Below are 24,426 nucleotides of genomic sequence, written 5' to 3' on the forward strand. Positions count from 1 at the left end.
ATTAATGTTTACAAGTATCTAAAGGGTGAGTGTCACGAGGATGAAGCCAGGCTCTTCTCAGTGGCAACCAATGGTAGGACAAGGAGTAATGGGTTCAAACTGGAACACAAGAGGTTCCACTTAAATTTGAGAAGAAACTTCTTCTCAGTGAGGGTGACAGAACACTGGAACAGGCTACTCAGGGATGTTGTGGAGTCTCCTACTCTGGAGACATTCAAAACCCGCCTGGACACCTTCCTGTGTAACCTCATCTGGATGTTCCTGCTCTGACAGGGGGATTGAAGTAGGTGATCTTTAGAGATCCTTTCCAATCCCTAACGTTCTGTGATTCTGTGTTGTCAACCAGAACTCCCAGGTTCTTCTCTGCACTGTTGCTTTCCAGCAAGTCAACCCCCTAACTGGTGCATGGCATGCTTCGATCCAGCATCATGCAGCCCTCTGCTCCCTGGTCCCCATGGCTGAGCCCCAGGCAGGTGTCTGAGGGGCTCCACCAATGATGGTTTGATGGGAGAATATCCAAATATCTGAAGTGTGGGGCTGTCAGTTCTCCTGTCTCCATGTCTTCTGCTCCAGCGATTCTGCCTCATAGAAAGAGTGATGTAGTTATGGAGATGGGGCACGCACATGGCTCCTAAACCATCAGACCCTGTAAGGACAGTCCCTGAGTTGTCACCTCTGCCCTTTCCCACAGCAAGGAGGGGTTTGGTACCACATCCGGAGTATCGCTGAACTTTACCAGGTGGGTGCTTGAAGACCTTAGACCTGCCTCGAGTCGGTTTTATAGCTGCTGGTTGGCTGAATCGGGAGTGTTTTCATCTCCACAGCTGTTCTTCACAGATCAAAGAAGCCACACATTGGGTTAACAGGGCTTTGTCCAGCCCCCAGTCAGCCCTACACAACCTTTAGAGCCCAGAGGAGTCTTTGAAGTACCATTGAATTTCATCATTAATGCCTCAGTCATTTACCCTGAATGGAAGAGGGTATTTTTTTCTCTCACAGGCATGAATAAACTCACTAGATTGCAGGAAATAATTCCCCTTAAAGGAGAGTTAAAAACACTGTCTTTTAATATGAGATGGAAGGAGGCAAGAAAAAGGAAACCTGGTCCCAAGCTGTGCCTGGGACTGCTCCAGCTCTTCTCAAAAGCTCTGGATTTTGTTCAGTGATTAGAAACAGAATAAATCAGATTAAAGGAAAGGAACTGATGACAGGGTGATACATGTGTCAGAGAAGGGGAGGGAATGTGGATGGAAAAGCACATTATGTGGGTGACTTTAATTATGTGGAAGATAGGAAGATTGACTTCCCAGTCCTCTGCAGTGTGTGTGAGAAGATGCATTAGTCTATATTCTATGAGGGGTTGATGAGGTCTTCTTGAAGATGTTCATAGTTACTTGAAAGAAAAAGGTGCACTCGCTGGCAGTATTTATGAGAGCTTTAATTACATTTTACAGTCTGAGTTCCAATTAGAAGGGAAAGGGGGGAAAAAAGAAAAAAAAAGGAAAGAAAAGATGTATGGCATGTATAAAGAGCATGGTGATAAATCTGTGGCTAGGGATAATGGTAAAGAAGATAGCTGTACATCATGGCATCATTTGCACGATTCTGTTTTTAGGCGTCCATTCCAGTTATCTTTCCCCCTGCATAACATATGCAAAATGTTCACACAGTGGTCAAACAGGGGCCTCTGTTACTCATCCTTGGAGATGCAAGGGAAAGATCATTTGCAATTGCTGCGTTACAAGGCTGTTACTTTTTTTTGGCAGATCATTAACTGTGTCATAAAACAGCACTCTGCAAAAGGCAGACAGAGACAGATTGCAACGTTTGTGTGTATGTGAACAGTGGAAAAATACTGCTATCATTAGTGCATCCTTTCGCTTTGTGTTTAATGCTGCAAGTTCCCATACTTCCAGATTACCCTTGTTATCATATCACCTCACTGGCTTCTTACCAAAATGACCATGATGTCTGTTTTATTTTAATGTAAGGAAGTAATACTGGAAGGGGAGATGAAAAAATTGCTTAGCACTGGCTTAATTCTCCTTCCCATTGTACTCAAGAGGGACTTTGTCATTGATTTTACCTCCGAGTCTGAGCAGCTTTGGCACCTCTCTCTCATCCAGCCCCTCTCATGTGCCTTGCAAAACAGCTTTTCTGTACTCTTTCTTTGTGTAAGCTGTTCGCCAGCATCTCTGCAGGTGATGCAGGGAAGAGACATGATGCATTTTGTCTAATGACGTCAGTGTTCGGCATGGGGAATACCTTGGATCTTGCAGTATCATTAATTAAAGTAAAGGTAAGTCTGTAAACAGATCATGACAAACACTGCAATTCTGGCTGGGGAATAGCAGGAATTACTTAGTGAGATTGCTTTCATTTCAGATAAGATCATTCCTCCCACTGACTAATAAAACGATGAATGAGATTTTTAATAGCAGTGAAATGGTTGTGGTGAAGCCCCGGGAGCACTTCAGTGAACGGAAATTTTTGCTTCTGACTTCTGGAATTCCACGATCCCACTTTGAAAGTTAGAATGGATCAAAGGAGAGAACTTCTTTTTCTTTAGTGCTGTTGAAATCAAAATCCTTGTTTATCTAAAAGTAGTTATGTCAGAAATAAGGTGTGATGGAGTATAATTGCAAAGTTCTCAGTTGGTAATTAGTGTCTTGGAACCATCTTAATGCTATTAAGAAACAGACATAATTGCACATAGGATGCATATATTTATCATGAGAACTGGCAGTTCAGACCATTAGAAAGTATCTGTAGCTTTGCTGTGTGCAGCACAGAGATCAATCTGCTTTTGGAGACTGAAGAGCCAGTTGCAGAGATGCTCCTGTCACCTGAGGAGCTGCATCACTACATGGCAGGAGGATGCTCACAGAGGCATCAGGTGTTTCCCAAAGCCTTGCTGCAAAAACATCACGAGTTCCTGCTATTTGTGCATTTTGAAAGGTTTCACCACTTCTGGGAACAGAAAGGAGAAAGGAAAGGAGAAAGGAAAGAAAGGAAAGGGGAAAGGAAAGGGGAAAGGAAAGGAGAAAGGAAAGGAAAGGAAAGAGGAAAGGAAAGGAAAGGAAAGGAAAGGAAAGGAAAGGAAAGGAGAAAAGAGAAAGAAAAAAGAAAGAAGAAAGAAGAAAAAAAGAAAAGAAACTGTGGTGAGGGCCAGGAGGGAGCAGCATTCATCTCCATTTGAGCTCTGTTGTGCAGAGTATGTCATAGAATCGTAGAACCGTAGAATAGTTTGGGTTGGAAGGGCCCTTCCAAGCTCATCCAGTCCAACCCCTACCATGAGCAGGGACATCTTCACCCAGATCAGGTTGCTCAGAGCCCCGTCCAGCCTGGCCTGGGATGTCTCCAGGGATGGGGCATCTGCCACCTCTCTGGGCAACCTGAGCCAGGGTCTCACCACCCTCAGGGTCAAAAATTTCTTCCTCATATCCAGCCTGAATCTCCTCTCTTCTACTTTAAAACCATCATCCCTTGTTGTGTCATAACTTCTAAAAAGTCTGTCCCCATCCTTTTTATAGGTGCCTTTTAAATACCGAAAATATTTCTGCTTCCAATGTCGGAGTAGAGTACCTTGGCTGTGAAATAACATCAGCCTCATGTCACAGGCGAGGGGCTCTGCCACCTGAAATGAGGAAATTGTTGTCTGGGATTAAGCATGTTTTCTTTTCAACCTATCAAATATAGATAGAAGCAATTTATTATGGAAATAAGCGAGGCTGGAAATCATGGTTTGGACTAGGGCAGGAACAACTTGCCAAGGGAAGAGGATTTTCAAGAAAAGCTTGTCATTAGCAGCTCAGCACCACTTAGGGCTTTTTAATTAAATATGTTTGGGAGGGATGGACAAGGAGGATCTCAGGGGAGTGACTGTTTCGGCCACAGGCCTAAAGCTACCAGCAAATATGAGGTTGTACAGCAGAAGATGTGAATCATGAACAGTGCTTTGTGAGGGGCACGAATGTCCCTCCCACACCTCTTACAAGCTGTGAGAGAGGGAAGTGATTTTTCCCAAGGTCACCCAACAGTTCAGCAGCAGGGCTGGGAAGAGACCAAAAAGTCACCAGGGTCTGGTGATACCATGCTTTGCTGGAATTGAAGTTATGCCATAAAGTTAACTTAGTTTCTTTGTGTCCTCCCCTTCTCCCACACATTTTTCCACTGCTTTTGACAACTGCTGAATGGTACAAGACCATAGATAGGATCTCTTCCAAAATGGAAGAATAAATTTTTTGCTGTGTTAACCTGCAGCTGATCGTAAATCCAAGTGGTCTTCAGTTTCATTCACTGCTTTGGCTGCTTTGGTCCTTACAGGGGTATAATATGCTTCCCCTTCCCTTAGTGGATCGAATCCCTTTCTTAGTTGCATGGACGCTATTTGTGATGAAGTCAGTGAGTGGCCTCTCAAGTGGAGGAATGTATGGTATGTCCTGATGTCTCAGGTAGATTTGTATCTTCCCATGTGTTGCTCTGCAAGTCTTCACAGCTGCTGCTTGTGTTTCCCTTTGGGCTCTTAAAAATGTTGGCTCTAAATGTCATTTTTTCCCCAGGATGTTGAGAAAGCAAGATTCTCTGGTGTGTGAAAATATAATCATTTTGGTTTTCATTTTTTTTAACAATGTAGCATCTCACAAAACTGGTTTGTTTGGCAACACTTTCTGAGAATCCTTTTGCCCAGGTCAGTTAGTCTATAGTTGTAGTATATGATTTGACATGCCATACTGAGGAAAAGATGAAGTGAAGAGCATCAGATTTACTATTAGGTCAGTGACTGAGATATTTTCAAGTTCCCAGAGTTTCATCATAGTGACTATCCCGGGTCTTGTCAGTGAAGAGATGATCTTGAGAAATTAAATTACTGAGATGATAATATACTGCTGTGTTAGACAAGATTCATGGTGGAGAGCAGCTGTGGCATTTAATGGCCTTTTTAAATGTCACAACCAGGCTTTAAAGGCCATACTCTCAGAATAAACAAAGAGGATGCAGCCAGCTCCAGGCGCAGCAGATATTGCAGGTAATACAAGATATTGCAGATATTACAAGACTAAGTGGCCACTAGAAACCATGCAAGGATGACAGCAGTGTCTTGAGATACAAGGTAAGATGTGACTACATGGTCAGCATACCTCTCACTGAGCAGGAGAAAGAGGTCATACGAAGTTCCTGTGAGAGAAATGCACAAGCAGTTAGACAGGCGTTAATGGCTTGAGTAATTTTGTTTGGAGCACAATAAATAAAGAGATTGTGTATTATGTGAAGTAATACATGTCACTGCAAGCAGTTGCTTGGCAGCTGTACATGTATTTCCACTTTTCTCAGATGCATTCATCACTGGTAGAAAAAAGCCCACAAGAGGCTAATCCGTGGAGCCAAATTCTGTACACTCTGGTGTTATATAGTATAATAATGCATGTGGAATGTTTGCACCGATCAGATGTGATAGTTCAAAATGTGCAGACCTTATAAAATCAGGCTGCTTTGATAATTTTTATAGATAAATAAACATTGCCAAATTGCTTTGAAATTCACTGCCAGTCTTCAAGGTACGTTCAACTTTAAGAAGCACGCTTGAAGCATACACCCTTCCCTGAGACTTCTTTTTGGATGATGACTCATGGAAGTGTGCGTGTGTGCGCATCTATATTTAAATCAGTGCACTTTTCCATTATTTTTGGAGAGGTTTTCAGCAAGTAGCTGTCTTCACTACCAATTTCTAGAACAAGGTCCAGTTATCCAGTTACCTCTTAAAATGTTGTGGGGTTTTTTTTTTTTCCTTCCTTTCTTCCTTTGCCCAACCAGACACCACTGTTAAATATAAATGTGATTTTGTAATTAATGGCACAGGGCAAGATGAGCAATACTCCACCAAGTCGCTGTATGGTGAAGTTTGGTAATATAGCCCCTGGGGATGAATCCTTATTGATTTAAAGGAAGATGAAAACTCCATGGTGTTTTGTGGGAGAGCTAAATGGGAGGGCTTTTGGCCTTAAAAATCTATATGAATTTTAAATTTATTATCTTGGTTTGCCTGCTGCCTATAGAATTGATAATTCAAGTTAAATGAGCATAAAACATATTCTGGTTGTGTCCAGTGTATTTGTACAGAGTTTTAACGAAACCGTTTTTAAATAGTACTCTTTTTGGTTAGCCTCCATAACTGTGTGTACTTGTGTTTTTGGAGGGCATTTAACAACATTAAAATACTTCAATGTAATCGAATCCTGATGCAAACCCAAGTTGTTGTTCGTGCATTCACTGCAGTGAGTTTCATAATGTGAATGCTTCACTACTCCATGGAAGGTGGTCCTGTAAGAACGGGATCAGTTATTGTAGTGGCAGAGCCCGCCCCCGCCCCGGGGGGATGGGGTTGTCGCAGCCTGGCTGAGAGGTGAAGCCAGAGACAAAAGAGACTAAAGGAGCACCATTAGAAGGTAACAATGAGTGAGGCTGCATGTGTCTGGCGATTGCTATCACGTCATTGTATAGCACGAGTTACAACCAATCACGTTGTTGCAAGGCGCGTGGACAGGGCAGCTTTGTTATAAAGCTAGCCCGGTCTGACAATAAAGCGAACTCTGTGAGCATCACATCGGTGTGTCAGGTTCCGTCTCCCGCATGGAAAAAGCAACAAGTTATGTGCATTGCTGGGATCCAATTTTCAATACCACTGAAGTAAACCAGTTAGAGCTAGTTAATGCACTTTCCCCTTGTATAGAGAGGGATGGGAATAAAGAAAGGAGAATACATGCTGAATTGTTGGAGAGGAGGTAATCTCTGTTTTGTTTCTGCCATAGGTTAGAGATAATCCATTATCATGTCAGCAGGCAGAGAAGTGAACATACCCCAGAATCTACACTTAGGTATTTAATCATCCTGCCTGATGCAGAGCATTCATCATTCACATTTTTAATACCACTTAACTCTTATCATCTCACATTTATGCAGAGCACATTTAAGGAGAGGAAAGTAATTCTGGTAGGCTATGTCCTGGGCAATAGATAATGGAGAAACTTGTAGGCTTCAGTTTCTGGCTCTTCAGCCCAAGTAACTTGAGCCCTGGCCCCATGCAGACAAACTGTTGTACATGTCTGATCTTGAGATGACAGCCCTGTGGATGAGCCAAGACCTTGTCTGAAGAAAAGCTTGATGAACTCCCACCTGTACTGGGTTGGGAGTCCTCAGTGGTGCTGTAAACTGCTTTTTTCCAAGAGCAAGTGGGAACAAACATCATCCCCTTGCCTGTGAGCAGCTGGTATTTGTTCAGCTGTCACTAGCTGTGTTTGGACTAATTTCAGCCATCGTGAAGGCACAGTTTTGGCCACTGGATGAGGCAAGCACTTGCAGTGTGAAGGCTGGTCAAGGGGGAGTCATAAACGTGCAGGGTAATACCAAACAGGGAAGTGTTTTATGTATTGCATGGATGAAGAGCTGCATATATACATTGTATTTTCTCACTAAGGTTTTTGATGGTCTAGTCCACACACTGAATAAAGATGAAGGTGAGAGCGCTGAAAGGAATAAGGCACTTAGGACTATCCAAGTGATACCCTGAAGGGACCTGAGAAACTCCCCTGACAAACTCCATCCTGTTGAAATCTGCTTTTCTCTTCTGCCAGTTACAAAGCGGAGAGGAGGTGAGTGATCAGCATACGGACAACAGCCTTGCCAGAAACAAATCTACAGCCCTGTTATACTGGTCATGAACTGAAAGAGGCATCTAGATGCCGTGAGGCTTGTCTCACCTCCATCTTTCCATGATGAGGTCTTGGGGAAGCTTGATGAGAGGATGTCACCAAAGCCTCAAGTCATATTTGAGAGAGCAGCTTCACATATGCTCACTTAGAAGCAGTAAGTTTCTTGGTTCCTATAAGGCTCTTCCTAGCCATATCAAGGAATAGTGACGCTGCTGTTTTTACTTCACAACCAGGAGGTGGATGTATCTGAAATGTGAATTTGTGACATATTTTTTGACCCTGATGCTTCAGAGAGCAGCACTATCTGAAATGCAAGCCAAACAGGCAGAGAATTCTCACTCTGCTATCCTCTGGACAAATATCTCACCTGATTTTTGATCAGGCATACCCACAAAGCAGTGATGAAGAATACTATGGCAGAAGGACACAGGATCAGCTACCAACCAGTGTGGATTGAGTTAAGCAGCATATTGCATACAGAAACCTTTTTGACCACAATTCCGATGCTGAGGAGAAGACCTGTCTGCTTATGCATCGCATGCTCAGCTATGATTTAAAAAACATCTGAAATCTCTGCTGGGACTATTTAGCTCTGGGTAGCAACCCCACCCTCAGATGCTTGGGCTGTTTTGCTGTTCCTACAGTGTCACCCAGACCTCCCGAGCCAGTGGTGACCCAGCTGAGTAGGCGAGAGCTTAGGACATTCCCTCTCAGCAGTAGAGGGGAATAAATTGGACTACAGAGTCCCTACATGATCTGTAAATTGGGTTTTCACATCAGAAGTTGGTCTCAAAATCCTTTTCAACACCTTCAGAAATCAACTGGCCTGGGAAAACCTGCCATATTTTGGCAGAAGGGAGTCTGCATTTCCTTCCTGCGGGAAGGTAATGCCTCTGCAGAGCAGAAGAGTCAAGAGCTGTGCTCTCATATGCAGTTGCATTTATCCCACTCAGAACACCCCTGTTCATCCCAGGCTTTGTGCTGCTCAGTCATGATCTCTGCGGTTTTGTCTCAGCAAAGCAATTTTACACAGCGCTTGTCTTTAAGCACACAACTAGGGCTTCTGCTTGGAAACAGAACTTGGAGTTGTTAAATTATAAAAATAAACCTTTACCACAGATTTCTCTGTAATTTTCCTTTTTTGTCACTCATGTAGGGCTTTTATTGCATGTTTGAGCTCAGCGTGGTGTCACCAAGTTGCTCGTGATTTAAATAGAAGAAGCCATCTGCCAGGAATAATGCTTGCAGGTATTCCTTTTTTTCTTTATTTGCCTTGCCTGCAGGCCAAAGCAAAGGTTGTGCTGGCAGCAGCTGAATAGTTAGTCCCTGTCCCTCAAGTCCAGATAAATAAAGGAATTATCATTATCTTCATTGGGCACATAACAGCAGGGAAAGTTGAAGTGACTTGCCCATGGTTGTGCTGAGTCCTTGCCAGAGCCAGAAAGTAAAGTGTTATTTCCTCCCATCTGAAGCTTTTCTCACAGTGCCATGCTTTTGTGCCACTAACCGCTTTCAACAATTCAGATTTTTCCTTGGCATCTACTGGCTGGTAAATGGCATGGAATGTATATCTCCCCAAATCTCTGCCTTTCAAGAACCTATTTATTTGTATGACTCAGCTTATAATGCCCAGCTGCCTTTCATAGAGCTGTGTGTCTGGAAGAATCTCAGGATATGCTCATCTAACCTGCTTTAAAGCCTCCAAAGACACAAGAGCTACAGATTCACAGGGTGATTCTTCAGGGTGCTTCATTATTTATTTTCTTAGAAAACTGTTCCTAAATTCAGTTCTCCATCTGTCTTGCCCTAGAAACAGCAACGTTTTACTAATTTGGAGACTCATGTTCTCTTTCAGTCTCTTTTTCGCCTGGACTAAACAGCTATGCTTCTTCCAGTCTCTAACTCTTGTGTACTCAACTTGTACTTGTTCTCAGCTTCTTTTTTTTGATTCCCTCAAAGTGCACTGTCTTTTTCCTGACATTGGAAATGAAGTACAGTATGGAGCCACCAGATCCCTCAAGCACTTTCCCCTTTCTCCCCAAGAACCAGATAACTAACTTCTCTGCCTTGTGGGAAGCCCTGGGTTGAAGCTGCAGGTCTTCTTCCTCCCTTCCAAAGGGAGCAGGTTTATGGACCACAGAGGTATATAAACCTTGCAACTTCAGTTCTAGTCACTTTGAGTTTTTACTATTCCAGGTTTTTGTTCTAATACAACCTCTTTGGATTTTTTTTCAATAATTTTAATTCAAGTCCCCTGGTCTTTGTTGGGGAACTTGTTTGTGGAAAAGGTCTGGCTGGACTGTGGTTCTGCAAAACTGTGGCCAGCTCAGAGTTCTGCTAAAGGTGGTGAACCAGTACTTTTCTCCCATTTATGAGATGTGAGAGAAGAGCAGTGGTGGGAGAGACCAGTTACCATAGGAAGTCACAGAATGGCTACCAAGGGAGTTAAAGACTTTGCCCATTCTTCCCTCTGAGCTGCTGTACCTCTTCAGTAGCTATTTTTTAAGTGAAAACAGATGTAATTTATTTGGCTGCCTCTCATTTCACTGGAGTGTTCGGTAATTTGGCTTTAATATTAGAATTCATCAACAAGACTGATTGATTGGTGTATCATGAAGAGTGGCAGGCTTGCAGAGAAGGAGATTTCATGTGCAGTTTCAAAATGGTCCATGAATTTCCAGGTTTACAGTTCGACAGCAGCTGGGAGAAGGATGCAGCAAGTCTTATATGAAGAAAGGAGACAGTTTAGGAATTAAGAAGGTGAGTGATGGTAAGGTGCAGGAACATGCTCGTTTTATGCATTTTATTCGGTAACTGTGGTTTTGTTTTGTCTTTAATGACCTGTGATTTTTTAAAAGGAAGACTTCGCTTAAATGCAAATAAGATATTAGGTTACTAATGATAGGAGAGGCACTGGAAAGCGTGCCGGACGCTAACCTGATACATACAGTCAATAATAAGGATTCTGTTGCAAAATCGGAGCCCTGTGGCTACAATCCAGCAAAGTGCTGACAGCAGTGGTAGTACTCATGCACTTAAGTGTTTTCCAAAACCGCTTTGATGAATCAGAGCTGGACCTTATCATATTGCTAGGAGGACATTTATAATAAGAGTTTTGTGAGTCAATAGTATTTAGTCTTAGGCTTCACAACTAAATGACTTACGGAATACAGGGAAATCATAACTCTTCCGTGGTGTGAAGAAATCTGACTCTGATCTGAACCATGAGCTGTTCCCCATCTTTGAGAAAAACTTTATTTCCAAAGGCACTAGGGAAATAAAACATATATATATATACTGTGTCACCTCTCTTCCCTGCTCTGGCAGTCCTTTGTCTTGGGTGATGCCTGATGTCTCCCTCTCCTTTCCCAGGATAAATTACAACCTCATAGGAACTGTCTGTGCAGTACTCGAGGCTGATGCTGCTGGAGGCTGGTACTGCTCTGAGTACAAATGAATGTGTGCTAGGCTTAGGTAATTGGAAAGAAGTTTCCCAAATGGTGAATTTTGGCCATGGACAGTCCTGCTGAACCAATTTTTTTTTTATGAATGGGGTTTTGCACCATGGTGTCTGTGACTCTGGCCTTCGATTCCCTGCAGAATGTAGATGAGTGTTTGCAAGCATTCGGGTTTCAGGGGCAACAAAATATACCTGGATCGATGTTACAGAACATGGTGCTTTTTGTAGACTTCATTATATAGCCAGTCCTTAAAATTCCGTTACACCAATGTTCCTGATAAGGCATTGAATGTGTTTGAGTGAACACGCTGGAGGTACTACTTCCCCACCCTTGAGATGAGTCTGCTTGATATTCTACAGTTGCCTATGGTAAATCTTCTCAGAAACCACAAAAGAAATTAAAATAGCAGCACTACAGAGGATATTTCTGATTTCAGTAAACCCCAACAGGATGCTGACTGCGCTACTTAGCTTGCACAATCTGGAGATAAAATACTGCTAATGCCATTATTCCTGTTTACAACTTCTGTGATTGCCAGGGTTGGGTTCTTAGCCCGTGCAGTTTTCTCTTGGGGTATCTAGTCGTGTTTTGCTAAAACACGGTGGTGGCAAGTCACGTGAATCCACAGACAGCTTCCACTTTTTAAGAGTACATATCTCATGTCCGCGATTGCTGGGAGCTGAAAGCGTGTCTGGGCGACTCTGTAGACAGAAGGCAAACAGCAAGAATCCAATTTATTTTTTCAAATCACGTGCTTTGAAGAGTCTTGCCCAAGATTACACTGTGTGAAGTTGGCAATGATACAGGATAGATTCCCTGAGGTATTCTGGCTCTGTTGTCTATGGGATGGTGTGCATGAACGAATGAAGTAGTATTCTTGCCCCAAAATCTCTAGCACCCAGGTCCTGGGCTGTCTTTAGGCACGTGATCCTGTTGCAATTGCAGTGTTACAATAGCTGCATCACGGTGTAGCTTCATCATGCCACATGTTTTAGAAGTTATTTGCTTTTTATGTGGTGATTTTTGGAAATGTTTGTGCAATGGGGCATACAGGAAGGGGTACCAGGGGTAAGGCTTTGCTATGCCTGCCTGGGTTGCCCACGCAAAGGTATGTATTTCAGTAATCAATCTTAGTAACAGTATATTTTATAGATATATTTATATAACACAAGGTAATGTATTGAGAATTTGAGTACCAGTAATACTGCTTTCTTTCTATTTGTTCTTTTAATATCGCTTGAAAAGTGTAGCTAAATATCACAGAGGGCTCATAAAAAGATTTGTGTCAAGAAGCAATAGATCCTTATGGGTGGACCAGCTGATGTTAGCTGGTTGCTGTTAAACAGGAGATGTTAGGTTTCCCTTGTTTTTTCTCTTTGCTGTATCTCTCCTTGAGTCATCCTCCAGGAGGTGCTCAGAGAATCAGGGGAATTTAGCTGCACACTCCTCACCTTCCTCCCTGTTGTGCTGTTGCAGGGGGATCATGACAAGAACAGGGCATTGAGGCGCGGTAAATCTCAAAGCCTTAGACCATACTGGTGCATTGCAGTCCCAGCCTCAGCCAGGGGTGTCTACTGAGCTGTTACTCAGATCAGAAGTAAGAGATCAACTCTTATCCTTGCACTAATGCAAACTGAATGCAGATTACTTCTGTTATCTCTCTGATTGAAGGTTTTTTTCCTGTTTTGTGTCTTCTAACCATGAGCAGTTCTCTGTAGTGGGGCTGCTGGTAATTAAAACCATCAGGTTAGTGATGTCCACAAAATGACAGCATCCATCCTGCTCTCTTTGCCTTTAGAAAAGATACTTTCCTAGTATCTTAGGTCCAAGGATTAGAAGTCCGGGAGAGATCATCTGAGGAAAGCTTTGTCAAAGAAAGGACATGCTATCCAAGTTACACAGGTTTTCACCATGGACCAACCGGACCCTGTATCCAGCTGGGAGCAGAGAGATCTGGGAGCATCTCGGCTCAGTGACCAGCTTGGGCTCCAAGTCACGTCCTGCTGTCGAGCTCAAGGAGCTGCATTTAGTGTTCCAGGGAATGAGGTGGGAACCACCTGAACGGGACAGCAAATGGTTGAAGCAGTTAGTGCAGCAGTTTGCGCAGGGAGTTTAAGCAGGCAGGGGAGCTCAAGTGATATCTCACTTGGTCGTTGACACCCTTGCAGAAGGAGCTGACTATGGTATCCACTTGGGGCAAAGGTAAGTACTCTGCACTCAGCAGGAAGGAGGTGGCAACTCAGACAGCTGCCATGGGAACCCCGACCTCAGGCTGCAGAGCATGTCAAAGCCTTTCACTGGTATGGAGTGGTAATACAGAAAGCAGCTGTGTGAGGTGTGAGCAGGTGGATGATCTGCTCAGCCTGGTAGTAGAGCTGCGAGAGGAGGTGTAAAGGTTGAGAAGAATTAGGGAGCTGGAAAAGGAAATCAACTGGTGGGATCAAGCTCTGGCCACCCATGGACAGGTAAGACCAGCAAGAAATGAAGATCGAGGGATTCCTGTTTCCTCCCCTTGCCTCACTGAAGAAGGCAGATCAAAGGAAAGGGATGAACAGGAGCAAGTCCACACTAGGGGTGGCAGGAGAAACATCCCCCTACCCACCCCACCTTGCTAGGTGCTTCTGTCTAACAGGCAAGAGGCTCAGAATGTGGACTGCAGCAAATTCAGGAACGAGGGGAAATGGCAGCAAGTTCCTGCCCAGCACAGAAGTAGTAGGGTTCGTACTGGGACTACCCCACCCTCCCAGGTTCCCTTGCAAAACAGGTATAATACCTTGCAACTGGAACCAAACAACATTGAGGGAGGCGGTTCCACTCAGATGGAGGTGCTGCAGAGGATGAGTCACCCTGCACCCTCCATTAAAACAACTCCCACCAAGAAAAAAAAACAGATTGTGGTTGTAGGAGACTCCCTTCTAAAGGGAACAGAAGGCCCTATAGGCAGACCAGCCCCACTTCTTAGGGAAGTCTGCTGCCTCCCTGGGGCCAGGGTTGAAGATTGTAGAAGGAAACTTTCTGCCCTGGTTAGTCCTTCAGACTACTACCTACTGGTAATTTTTCAGGTGGACAGTGATGAAACTGAAAAGGGAAAACTTCAGGGCCTTGGAATGACTGGTCAAGGGATCAGGAGCAGAACTAGTGTTCTCCTCTATCCACACAGTTGCAGGGTATGATGAGAGAAGATACAGGAAGACCCAGCAGATCAATACCTGGGTGTGGGACTGGTGTCACTGGCAGAATTTTGGGTTTTTTCATCATGGCATCATTGATCATCAGCTTACATGGCATCTGGTCTGCTAGCAACAAATGGAATGGACCTGTCTCAAAAGGGTAAAAACATCCTGGGGCAGGAGTTAGCAGGACTTATTGAGAGGACTTTAAACTAGATTTGAAGGGCGAGAGGGGAGAAACCAGATGTGGCAGAGGCACAACCAAGGACGGCATACTGGTGTCTGAGGGTAGTGCTAAGAAGACCCTTCAGTCTGCCAACTCAGTGGAATCAATGGCTCAGCTGAAGTGCATCCATACAAATGCATACAGCATGAGCAACAAACAGGAGTTGGAAGCCCTAGTGAGACAGGAAAGCTATGATTGAATTGCCATCACAGAAACATGGTGGGATGACTCTTGTAACTGGAGCACTGCAGTGAATGGCTATAAACTCTTTAGAAGGCGTAGGTGAGGAAGCAGAGGAAGCAGGGCAGCCATGTATGTTAGGGAGGGTTTTGATTATCTGGAACTTGAGGAGCATGATGATAGGGTTAAGTGTCTATGGGTGAGAATCAAGAGGAAGGGCAACAAGGTGGACATCCTGGTGGGGTTCTGTTACAGACCCTCAAACGAGGATAAAGAGGCAGATGAAATATTTTGCTTCCTAACACAGCTGGTTAATGAGCCTACCAGGGAAGGAACCCCGCTGGATTTGTTGTTTCTAAAGAGAGAACGGCTCCGTGGGAACATGTCAGTTGGAGATTGCCTTGAGTATAGTGATCATGAAATGATTGAGTCTACTATCCTTGGAGAAGTTAGAAGGGTGGTCAGCAGAACTGCTACTTTGGACTTCCGAAGAGCAAACTTTGACCTGTTCAGAAGGCTGGTTGGCAGAGTCCCTTGGGAGACAGTCCTGAAGGACAAAGGATTCCAGGAAGGCTGGTCTCTCTTCAAGAAGGTAATCTTAGAGGTGCAGGAGCAGGCTGTCCCCTTGTGCTGGAAGGTGAGCCAGCGGGGAAGAAGGCTGGCCTGGCGGAATAGAGAGCTGCAGCTGGAACTTAGGAATAAAAAGAGAATTTATAACCTTTGGAAGGAGGGGCAGACCACTCAAGAGGAATACAAGAACTCTGTGAGGTTATGCAGGGAGAAAATCAGAAGGGCCAAAGCCAAACCAGAGCTGAGCCTGGCCACCACTTTGAAAGACAGCCCCCTGAGCCAGAAGACAGGGATGGGGAGCAATATGAAGCCCCAATAATCCAAGGGGAAATGGTTATCTACCTGCTACACCACTTGGACACCCACAAGTCTATGGGGCCAGATGGGATACACCCAAGGGTGCTGAGGGAGCTGGCGGAGGTGATCACTGAGCCACTTTTCATTATCTACCAGCAATCTTGGCTAACTGGGGAGGTCCCGATTGACTGGAAGTTGGTTAATGTGACGCCCATCTATAAGAACGACCAGGAGGATGATCCAGGGAACTACAGACCCGTCAGTCTAACCTTGGTCCTGGGCAAGGTCATGAAGTAAATGATCTTGAGTAACATCACACAGCACTTACAAGGGAACCACATGATCAGGCCCAGTCAAAATGGGTTTATGTTCGACCAAACTGATCTCCTTCTATAACAAGGTGACCCAACTAGTAGATGAGGGAAAGGCTGTGAATGTGGTGTACTTAGACTTCAGTAAGGCCTTTGACACTGTATCTCACAGCATTCTCCTGGATAAGCTTGCAGCTCAAGGCCTGGATGGGTGTACTCTGCAATGGATAAAGAACTGGCTGGAGGGCCAGGCCCAAAGAGTTGTGGTGAATGGAGCCAAATCCAGTTGGCGGCCGGTCATGAGTAGTGTTTCCCACGACTCAGTATTGGGGTCAGTTCTGTTTAATCTCTTTATCAATGATCTGGATGAGGGGATTGAGTGCACCCATAGTAAGTTTGCAAATGACACCAGATTGGGTGCTGGATGGCCATACAGAGGGATCTGAAACAGCTAGATTGTTGGGCTGAGGCCAATTGTATGAGGTTCAGCAAGGCCAAGTGCTTGGTCCTGCACTTGGGTCACAACAACTCCAGGCAGTGCTACAGGCTCCGGGAAGAGTGACTGAAAAGCTGCCTGGCAGAGAGGGATCTGGGGGTGTTGATTAACAGCTGGCTGAATATGAACCAGCAGTGTGCCCTGGTGGCCAAGAAGGCCAACAGCATCCTGGTTTGTATCAGGAATAGTGTGACCAGCAGGACTAGGGAAGTGATTGTGCCACTGTACTCGGCACTGGTGAGACCCCACCTTGAATACTATGTTCAGTTTTGGGCCCCTCATCATAAGAAAGACATTTAAGTACTAGAAAGAGTGCAGAGGAGAGTGACGAAGCTGGTGAGGGGCCTGGAGCACAAGTCATAAGAGGAGCAGCTGAGGGAACTGGGTCTGTTTAGCCTAAAGAAAAGGAGGCTGAGGGGAGACCTTCTCACTGTCTACAACTACCTGAAAGGAGGTTGTAGCATGGAGCTTGTTGGTCTCTTCTCCCAAGTAGCAAGTGATAGGACAAGAGGAAATGGCCTCAAGTTGCTCTAGGGGAGGTTTCGGTTGGATATTAAGAAAAAATTCTTCACGGAAAGGGTTGTCAGGCATTGGAATGGTCTGCCCAGGTCAGTGGCAGAGTCACCATCCCTGGAGGGGTTTAAATGGTGTTGAGATGAGGTTCTTAGGGACATGGTTTAGCACTAGAGTTAGGTTGGGTTATGGTTGTACTCGATGATCCTGATGATCTCTTCCAAACAAAATGATTCTATGATTGCCCCATTTTCATGTGAGAGAAATCTGGTTGCTTGGGCTAGCCATGGATTCACATAGAAAAATGGGACCCTGCCTTCTGTTGGGGTCACTGAGTGCTTGAGTTGGGTTTCTCCATCACACAACGTGACGTCTTTGGTTTTAAGGCACACATCAGGGCGCCTCAGGTTTTGGAGGCATTCGAAATGGAAGTGGGTAACAGAGACTGTAAATTGGTCTGAGACTTTGCGTTTACCTCAGGTGTTCATCTTGGGAGGTGGAAGATGTGGAGAAACACTATATATTTGTTGCCAAGGAAATGTGGAGATGGTGTTCTCATTTTGATATTTGCTGTGTGAAAAGAACTAGCATGAAGTCCCCATCTGCTTAAGGGATACCTTGAATAATTATTCAAAAGAAAATTATCTCCATATATGAATGGTGTTTTAGGATTGGGCTCATATTTTGCCAGGCATTCAGATTTAACTCTGGAACTAAAATTTACCCCCTTGCACTTTTTACAGCCTGTGCATAATTGAAGTGCCATGTAAGGTCTCAGGCAAAATTGAATTGGCATTTAAAACTACATGGTCCAAGACCTTTTATTCCCTGGAGACTTATATTTCAAAATACATACAAGCACCTGCAAATTTGGGTCCAAGCTGCACTGACTTGTCCTCAAGGGGCAAGGAGTTTTGAAACCCCAAAACAGGCAAACTGAGGTACACCTCAGTATGTTAAAAGTCACAGCACAAAAGTCATTACTTAAATGCTAAGGTTGGACCCAGGTATGACATCTGCAGTAAAAGTAGTCTTAAGAAACCTTTGAGTGGTGAGCTTTTATAAATGTATAACATTTCTATACAGAAGTGCAAAGAGATGATGCAGCTAAGTCCTTTGTTTTTTCTTCTGTTTTAACTAATGTGTGTTATCTTGTTAAAAATGAATCTCCTGCTTGAAGCTGCCTGCAATTTCACATACCTTTAGTGTGACTTGGTGAATAATGCAGGTCTTGCTCCAAACTCTGAAGTCACCAAAGGCCTTATTAAAAAAAAGTTAATAATATCATTAATTAGAAACGGGGTGAAAAATTGCAGTATACTGGGGTTTTAAAGTGGAACCAAAATTACTTGTCTTGAGGTTTCATTTTCTTTAATTAAACCTGGCTTTATAAGTGTATTAATGATGGCATAAATATTTGTTTGTATATGATGACAGGTGAAGGTATTGGTTTAATCACAAGCATGAATTTGATTTCTAAATCTTCTGGCATAAATTCAGACCACAAAAGAAGTGTAACGTCACATGAAGGGAGGAACGCCAAGGTGTTTTGGTGAGGTCTGAAGTGTTAGATCCAAAATGTTTGCACACACAGGAAGGTAATCACGATAAAAGAGATTGCAAATGCATTAAAATACATGAAAGGGAGATGATAACAGCATCTTTGATGTCTCTGTTGTCTTTGGAAGGGAGCCTGAAGCCGATATTCCTCAAGCTGCAGAGGAAGGAGGGTACCAGCCCCTTTGCCTGGGTCAGTCAGCATCTCTTCCTTGGCTATGCTGGGTTGCTCCAAGTGAGGATCTGTCCTAGGAGAAGTTAAAGTTGGATTGAAGCTCCTGGACTGATGGCTTGGGTTTTGCCCTGCAGGTGAAAGGAGCTAGTATTATTTTTGCTTAGAAGTGGAGAATTTCACCGGCTGTGGGGCTAAGGGCGAGATGGGGAGACATTAGCTGTGGTTTCTGCCAGAGTGAAAAATATTGAGGCAAAAGTAATTGGGCTGGAGAGAGCATTAGATAGACCATGAAATGTAGAAACTAAATTATTTGTTTTATCTTGGTGCAGTGGTCATTCACCTGATAACATTAGTTTCTCTTAAAATATAATTACCGTTTTACTCCCATAAGCATCATTGTATATTAGATGTTAGTGGGCCACAACACAGTATTTTGCAAATACTATGTTTGATGCCCAGAAGGCTAATTCAGTGCTAATGTCATTATCAAAGGTTATGAGGAAGAGTGTCCTAAAAGGTCTGTTCCTCATGAAATCACCTCCTGTAGTTATTCGGATGTGACTAATAATGCATCTTCTACAAAGACTTTCATTTTTTTAAATTTGGTGTGTCCCCTTATTCTTCTTAAGAAATATGAGAAACATAATAAAGTAGAAACATTTCTCTGTGCTTTTATTTGCTTCCTGATTAATTTTGGTCTCAGGAAACCAAAAATGTACATTAGCAATTTCACACATTGTTACATCTTCTGTTTGCTTTCATCACATGCATGGCTGTTCTCACAAAAGGTGAACATAAACATAAATGATGCAATATCCCTCTTTGATTTTGAGTCTTTTGCTAAGACATTAATGCATACCTGCAGATTACTTGTAAAGTGATGTGTAAACAATTTGTGATGTCCATCCACCTTTTGTGGTGTCAAGGCAGGGATTTGGACAAGAATTATGCCTCCTTTTATAAAAAATGTAGGAGATCACAGCTTTGTATATCCTCACTCTTACGTGAATTTGGTTTTTTGCATGTTGTTCTCCAAATGCAAGTTCTCAGTGATCGGACTTCTTTTTATTAAGAGGATGCTGCCCTTGAGGAAGCAGTGACCTTTGAAAAGCAAGTCTTGAGTAATCCTTTAATTTTCCTGAGATCATATAGCTCAGTATCCAGTTGCAGGCTTTTAAGACTGAATGCTTGCAGGCTTTGTCTGCTTCCCTGGCTTGGATTACATTTTGCTTGACAAAAAAAACCTATAAAATACTTACTGCCTGCCTTCCTTCCTTCCTTCCTTCCTTCCTTCCTTCCTTCCTTCCTTCCTTCCTTCCTTCCTTCCTTCCTTCCTTCCTTCCTTCCTTCCTTCCTTCCTTCCTTCCTTCCTTCCTTCCTTCCTTCCTTCCTTCCTTCCTTCCTTCCTTCCTTCCTTCCTTCCCATTATAATCTCCCTGTGTTGAGGATACAGAGTAGTTGCTGTATCATCCCAGCACCATTGGGATTTATTAAATGTACTTAATTGCCTTTTATCTCATGGTTACACTTTAACGCTTCTTTTGAAGGAGATTCAAAAAGGATACAGTTACTCCTTTTCTAATTTACTTTTAGAGTTGCATTACTTGTTTTCTTATCTTTCCTCCTTTCCCTGGTAGAATAGACCATTCTGCAAAGCCACAAGTGAACATGTCGGAGACTCGCACAGTGAGAGATTTAAGTCCATTGAAGCTGTTAACTAGCAAAGCTTTTAACACACTGCCTTTTAAAGAGGATGCTCTGTTTTAGGGGAGTTCGACAGGCACTTTTTGGATGGCTGCAGATGTATTTTGTGTTGTACTGTGCTGATGCACATGAAGAAGGGAGATAAACTCCCCTGAACCTCCCAGTGAAGGATTTTGCAGCAGAGTTCAGGAGTGCTTGCATTGTTCACTTGTTTTTGAAGCACTTGTGAGCCTTGGTCCTATAAACACTTCAGGAAACCTCAGTAAAGTAGATGAAAAGTTCATTATTTCATCAGACAATCTTGACACTGAGAATTGCATGGGTTTTGCCTTCCTGAGAGGCATTTGATGCCAGGGAGTGCTGAGGTCTCCCCTCGCTGCATTTCTCAAGTTTGCTTTTGCTAATGGGAGTTTAAAGAGGTTCAGTGCTCAGCTCTTACGTTCTCCATCCTGCTGGACCTTTACTGCCAACTCCATAAGCCTGGGACGGACATTGCAGTGATTTCAGGGCACTGGGGAGCAGTCCCAGAGGGGCACATGTCCCTTTTTCTGCATACTTCGGTGTCTCCATCCCCTGTAGCATCAAAGTGACTCACGATAAGAAGTGACCAGTATCCTGTATTTAAGTAGGGATGTGTAATCACCTGTTATTTGGCACCACCACCTCAGAGTGAGACTTGTTTTCCAATGCCCGTGAAAACCATTTGCCTGCCTTTACATTAGAAAGGAAGTTCATCCTATTTTAATGGAGTTTGCTACTTTCTGTGTCTTCTCTGGACTAACACATCTGTCCATCCATATGTGCAATAGGCCGTATATCTCACATGCGTGACTCAACTTGCTGTGGACATGCATGCACAACACCCATTTAGGCATGTGGATTAATTAGTGCAAAATCCTATACCAGATTAGCAGTCTGAGTCTACGTTGTTATTAGCCTTCACGTAGCCCAAGACGTTGTGGAGGACATCAGCCAAGGGAGGACATCAGCTGAGGGTAAAGTGACTTTTGTGGATGAAAAATGGTCAGTGATCACCATGCACATAAATAGCACGATAGTCATTCAAATCCAGGTGGTTTTTACTTGCTCAGTGGAGCAGTTGTGAGCACAGTGGTGGATGCACAACTGAAAAGCGAGTGTTGTCCATGCAGCTTAATGCCAGTTCTCTGACAGAAAACAATATGGAAATGACCAATACCTTTCAGGATCCTCTGAGAGCCAAGTGGGTGAGAGATTAGTAAACAGGAGTGAGAAAAACTGGGGCTGAAAAGAGATTGAGATGTGGGAACTTACTTTGAAAGAGAAAACTCGCTGCTAGCCTTCTATCCAGGGATAATCATCTGCAGCACTTCCCTTACTCTTTTTGGCTGAAGATCAGACCTGGCAAAATTAATTTGTTTGTTGTCTTTATTTTACTTAATTAGAGGTTTGGTTTAGTATTATGCTAATTAGTTAGTCATGCATATAGAATTCATTTTTTTATTATTTTTTAATAGTTCCAAATACATTTTGGAAGATAAAATATGGTCATTTGCTACTGATCTTTGCACTTCATTCACCATATGGCCACCAAGGTCTTTGCTATGGGTCTCTCCAGCCCCCTGTAATCCCAACCTAGACCTGGCCTATCTGGAGGCTGAGTTGGAGACCCTCAGCCAAGTGTGGGCTGTTTTTTCCTCTGGAGAAGCTGCTCTCAGCCCTTTAAATTAGGGTATATGAATTTTTCCCATTCCCTCTTCACTCTAGTCTTGTTTCCTAATCACAGACATGAAGTACCTGGCGTGTTATGGTTGCGTTGTCCATTGCAACTTTTGCCCGGGAGCTGGCAGGGATGGTAACAACCACAACTTGAAAAGTCTCTGCCAATGCTGGACTCAAAACAAAGGTTCAAGCCTGTTTCTGATGCACATCTGTGCTGCGGAGGGCCAATAACCCTTCAGGGCTGTATCTTAAAATAAGCAGCAGAGCTCCTATAGCTGCTTTTTCATCTGGTGGCTTCCCCGAGCACACCACAAACTTCCGAACCATCATCACCATTAAAATCTTTACAGTTGCCATTTGGAAGGAATTAATGTCACTGTGTGAGCTGTAACACACCGGTAATATTTATAGAAAACAATTGAATTGTAAAGGTTTTAAGTGCCTTGCTAGCTTGTTCAGTGCTTCTGGAAGGAGGAGGCTGAAAGATGCCTAGACTTCAACTACTGCACAAACCAAAAAATAAATCATTAAGGAGCCTGTGTAACCTATGGTCTTCCGTACATGCTAAAATACGTAACTTCAAAGCAGCTGAAGGAAAGCAATATGCAATTACTGTGTAATTCTGTTGTGATAACACAGCCCTCTGACATATTAGGAAAGGTGAGGCATGGGGCTGATGCATTTGACAAGTGCTTGAAAAGATACAGTCAATGTGTAACAGCTGCTGTTGCTTCACAGTGTTACTTTGCTTGGGTGGGTGATGCTGGTCAGATCCTGAAAATCTGTGTGAATCCAGTTGTTAAAAATGGGCAAAAACCACCCCGGTGAAAACTACTCCCCCTGATCTGCAATATTGCCCTGTATTGGGGAAGACGGTGACAAGTTTGGCTTTGACAGGGACAGACGGTCTTACTAACCGTGGGTTTTGTCTGTTCTGTTTTTCTCCTGTCTTGCAGCACCTTCTCCAGTCAGTAGTGTGAAAAAAGGGAAGATAACTAAAAATAGCATCTCCCTTTCCTGGCAGGAACCAGATCGACCCAACGGCATCATCCTGGAATATGAAATCAAATATTTTGAAAAGGTGTGACGAGCTGATTACCGAACATCCTAAGTACCTTCTCTTTACTGTCTTTTTCCTTAGAATTTTCTTGAGTCATGGAAGGGAATGGGGTGATTTTATGCATAAATCAATGTCAGATTGATTTTGCAGTAAATGATTAGGGAGACTTGAAATTAGGGTGTTGTTTTCCATTAGTGTGCCACTTCTCTTGAACAAATACATTAAATCTGCATGTCAGGTTCCTCTCTGGCCTTATCATATTAAGATAGAGCCTGTTCATTTGTTAAAAATAGGAGGACTTGGGATTTGAGTATCTATTTCTTCCTGGAAACATCAAGCTATCCCTTAGCCTTGGTATTTCAATTTCACACTTGGTTTTGCATCCACAGTGTAAGGGAGAGGAGAAAGGTCTTGCAGAGAGATTGTGTCTGCTCTGATATGAAGAAAGAAATTGAGTCACAAGTCACTTTTTTGGTTAAATTTCTATTTTAAGGAAAATCATCCATTAGTTCTGTGGATAAGGCAGGTGAGGCCATTCAACATGGACCATGACTGGGTCCTTACTCCTCTCTTCTTTCTTTGACCATGGGAGGGACCCAGTCAAACACCCCATGGAAACAGGGGAAAAAGAATTTCAGAAATGTTTTGTATCAGGATAAAATCAACGTTATTTTTGCAGAAAAGGGAGGTTGGGCAGGGGCATGAGGTGCACAAGTGTCTGAAATAGAGCTAGGCATTTCAAAAGGATTAAAGCACAAAGAAAGAATCAGGATAGGCTTTTGCTAGAAATAACCAATTACTGATTTTTTTATGAACTCGTTTGAATGACCATTGTAGTGCATCAAAGTGGAGTGGTCTGGGAAGGTTAGCCTCTAGAAACCTTGATAATAAGCAGATAATTAAAGCAAAAAAAAATCTATATATTTATTCATGTTGCATAATTTGTTTTCAAACAAATCAGAGCAGGCGGTTTAAAATGTTGTCTTTGTGGTCCAGAACTAATCTTAAATAGCTTCAGTAAATAGTTCTTCAAGCACAAGTCCTTCATGGGGAGGTTGCTACAGCCAATCCGAGTTTAAGCTGTCTTGATTTATTGCTGACATTAAAGGTTAGTGTTTTCCCTAGAAAAAGCTCCAGTATTTAAATGTTTGCAGAAGCCAACCATGTATCAAAAACCTGATTGGGCTGATGTACAAGCAAAGATGTGGACTAATATTCATTTATTGCTTTTAACCATTTGTTGAGTTAGATTTGGGATGTCATCCTTAATCCTTCATGTTTGTTGCTACTGTCATT

The 24,426-nt window shown here is 43.3% G+C and overlaps 1 protein-coding gene across 28 annotated transcripts in view; it reads left to right on the top strand.

The window, feature by feature from the left end:
• The window catches only part of EPHA5 (EPH receptor A5), a 197,212-nt gene that overhangs the window by 122,921 nt on the left and 49,865 nt on the right, over window positions 1–24,426 (top strand). For 26 of the 28 annotated variants that reach the window (XM_071807840.1, XM_065837326.2, XM_071807824.1 and 23 more), the window contains one exon: window positions 23,027–23,151. In XM_071807840.1, the coding sequence (XP_071663941.1) occupies window positions 23,027–23,151 (125 nt within the window). Of the gene's footprint in view, window positions 1–7,474; window positions 7,552–8,865; window positions 8,958–10,390; window positions 10,470–23,026; window positions 23,152–24,426 lie in introns of those variants that run through there. The other 2 variants (XR_011738835.1, XM_071807843.1) reach the window with 2 other exon arrangements.

This window comes from Patagioenas fasciata, chromosome 4, assembly GCF_037038585.1.
Source record: "Patagioenas fasciata isolate bPatFas1 chromosome 4, bPatFas1.hap1, whole genome shotgun sequence".
NCBI lineage: Eukaryota > Metazoa > Chordata > Aves > Columbiformes > Columbidae > Patagioenas > Patagioenas fasciata.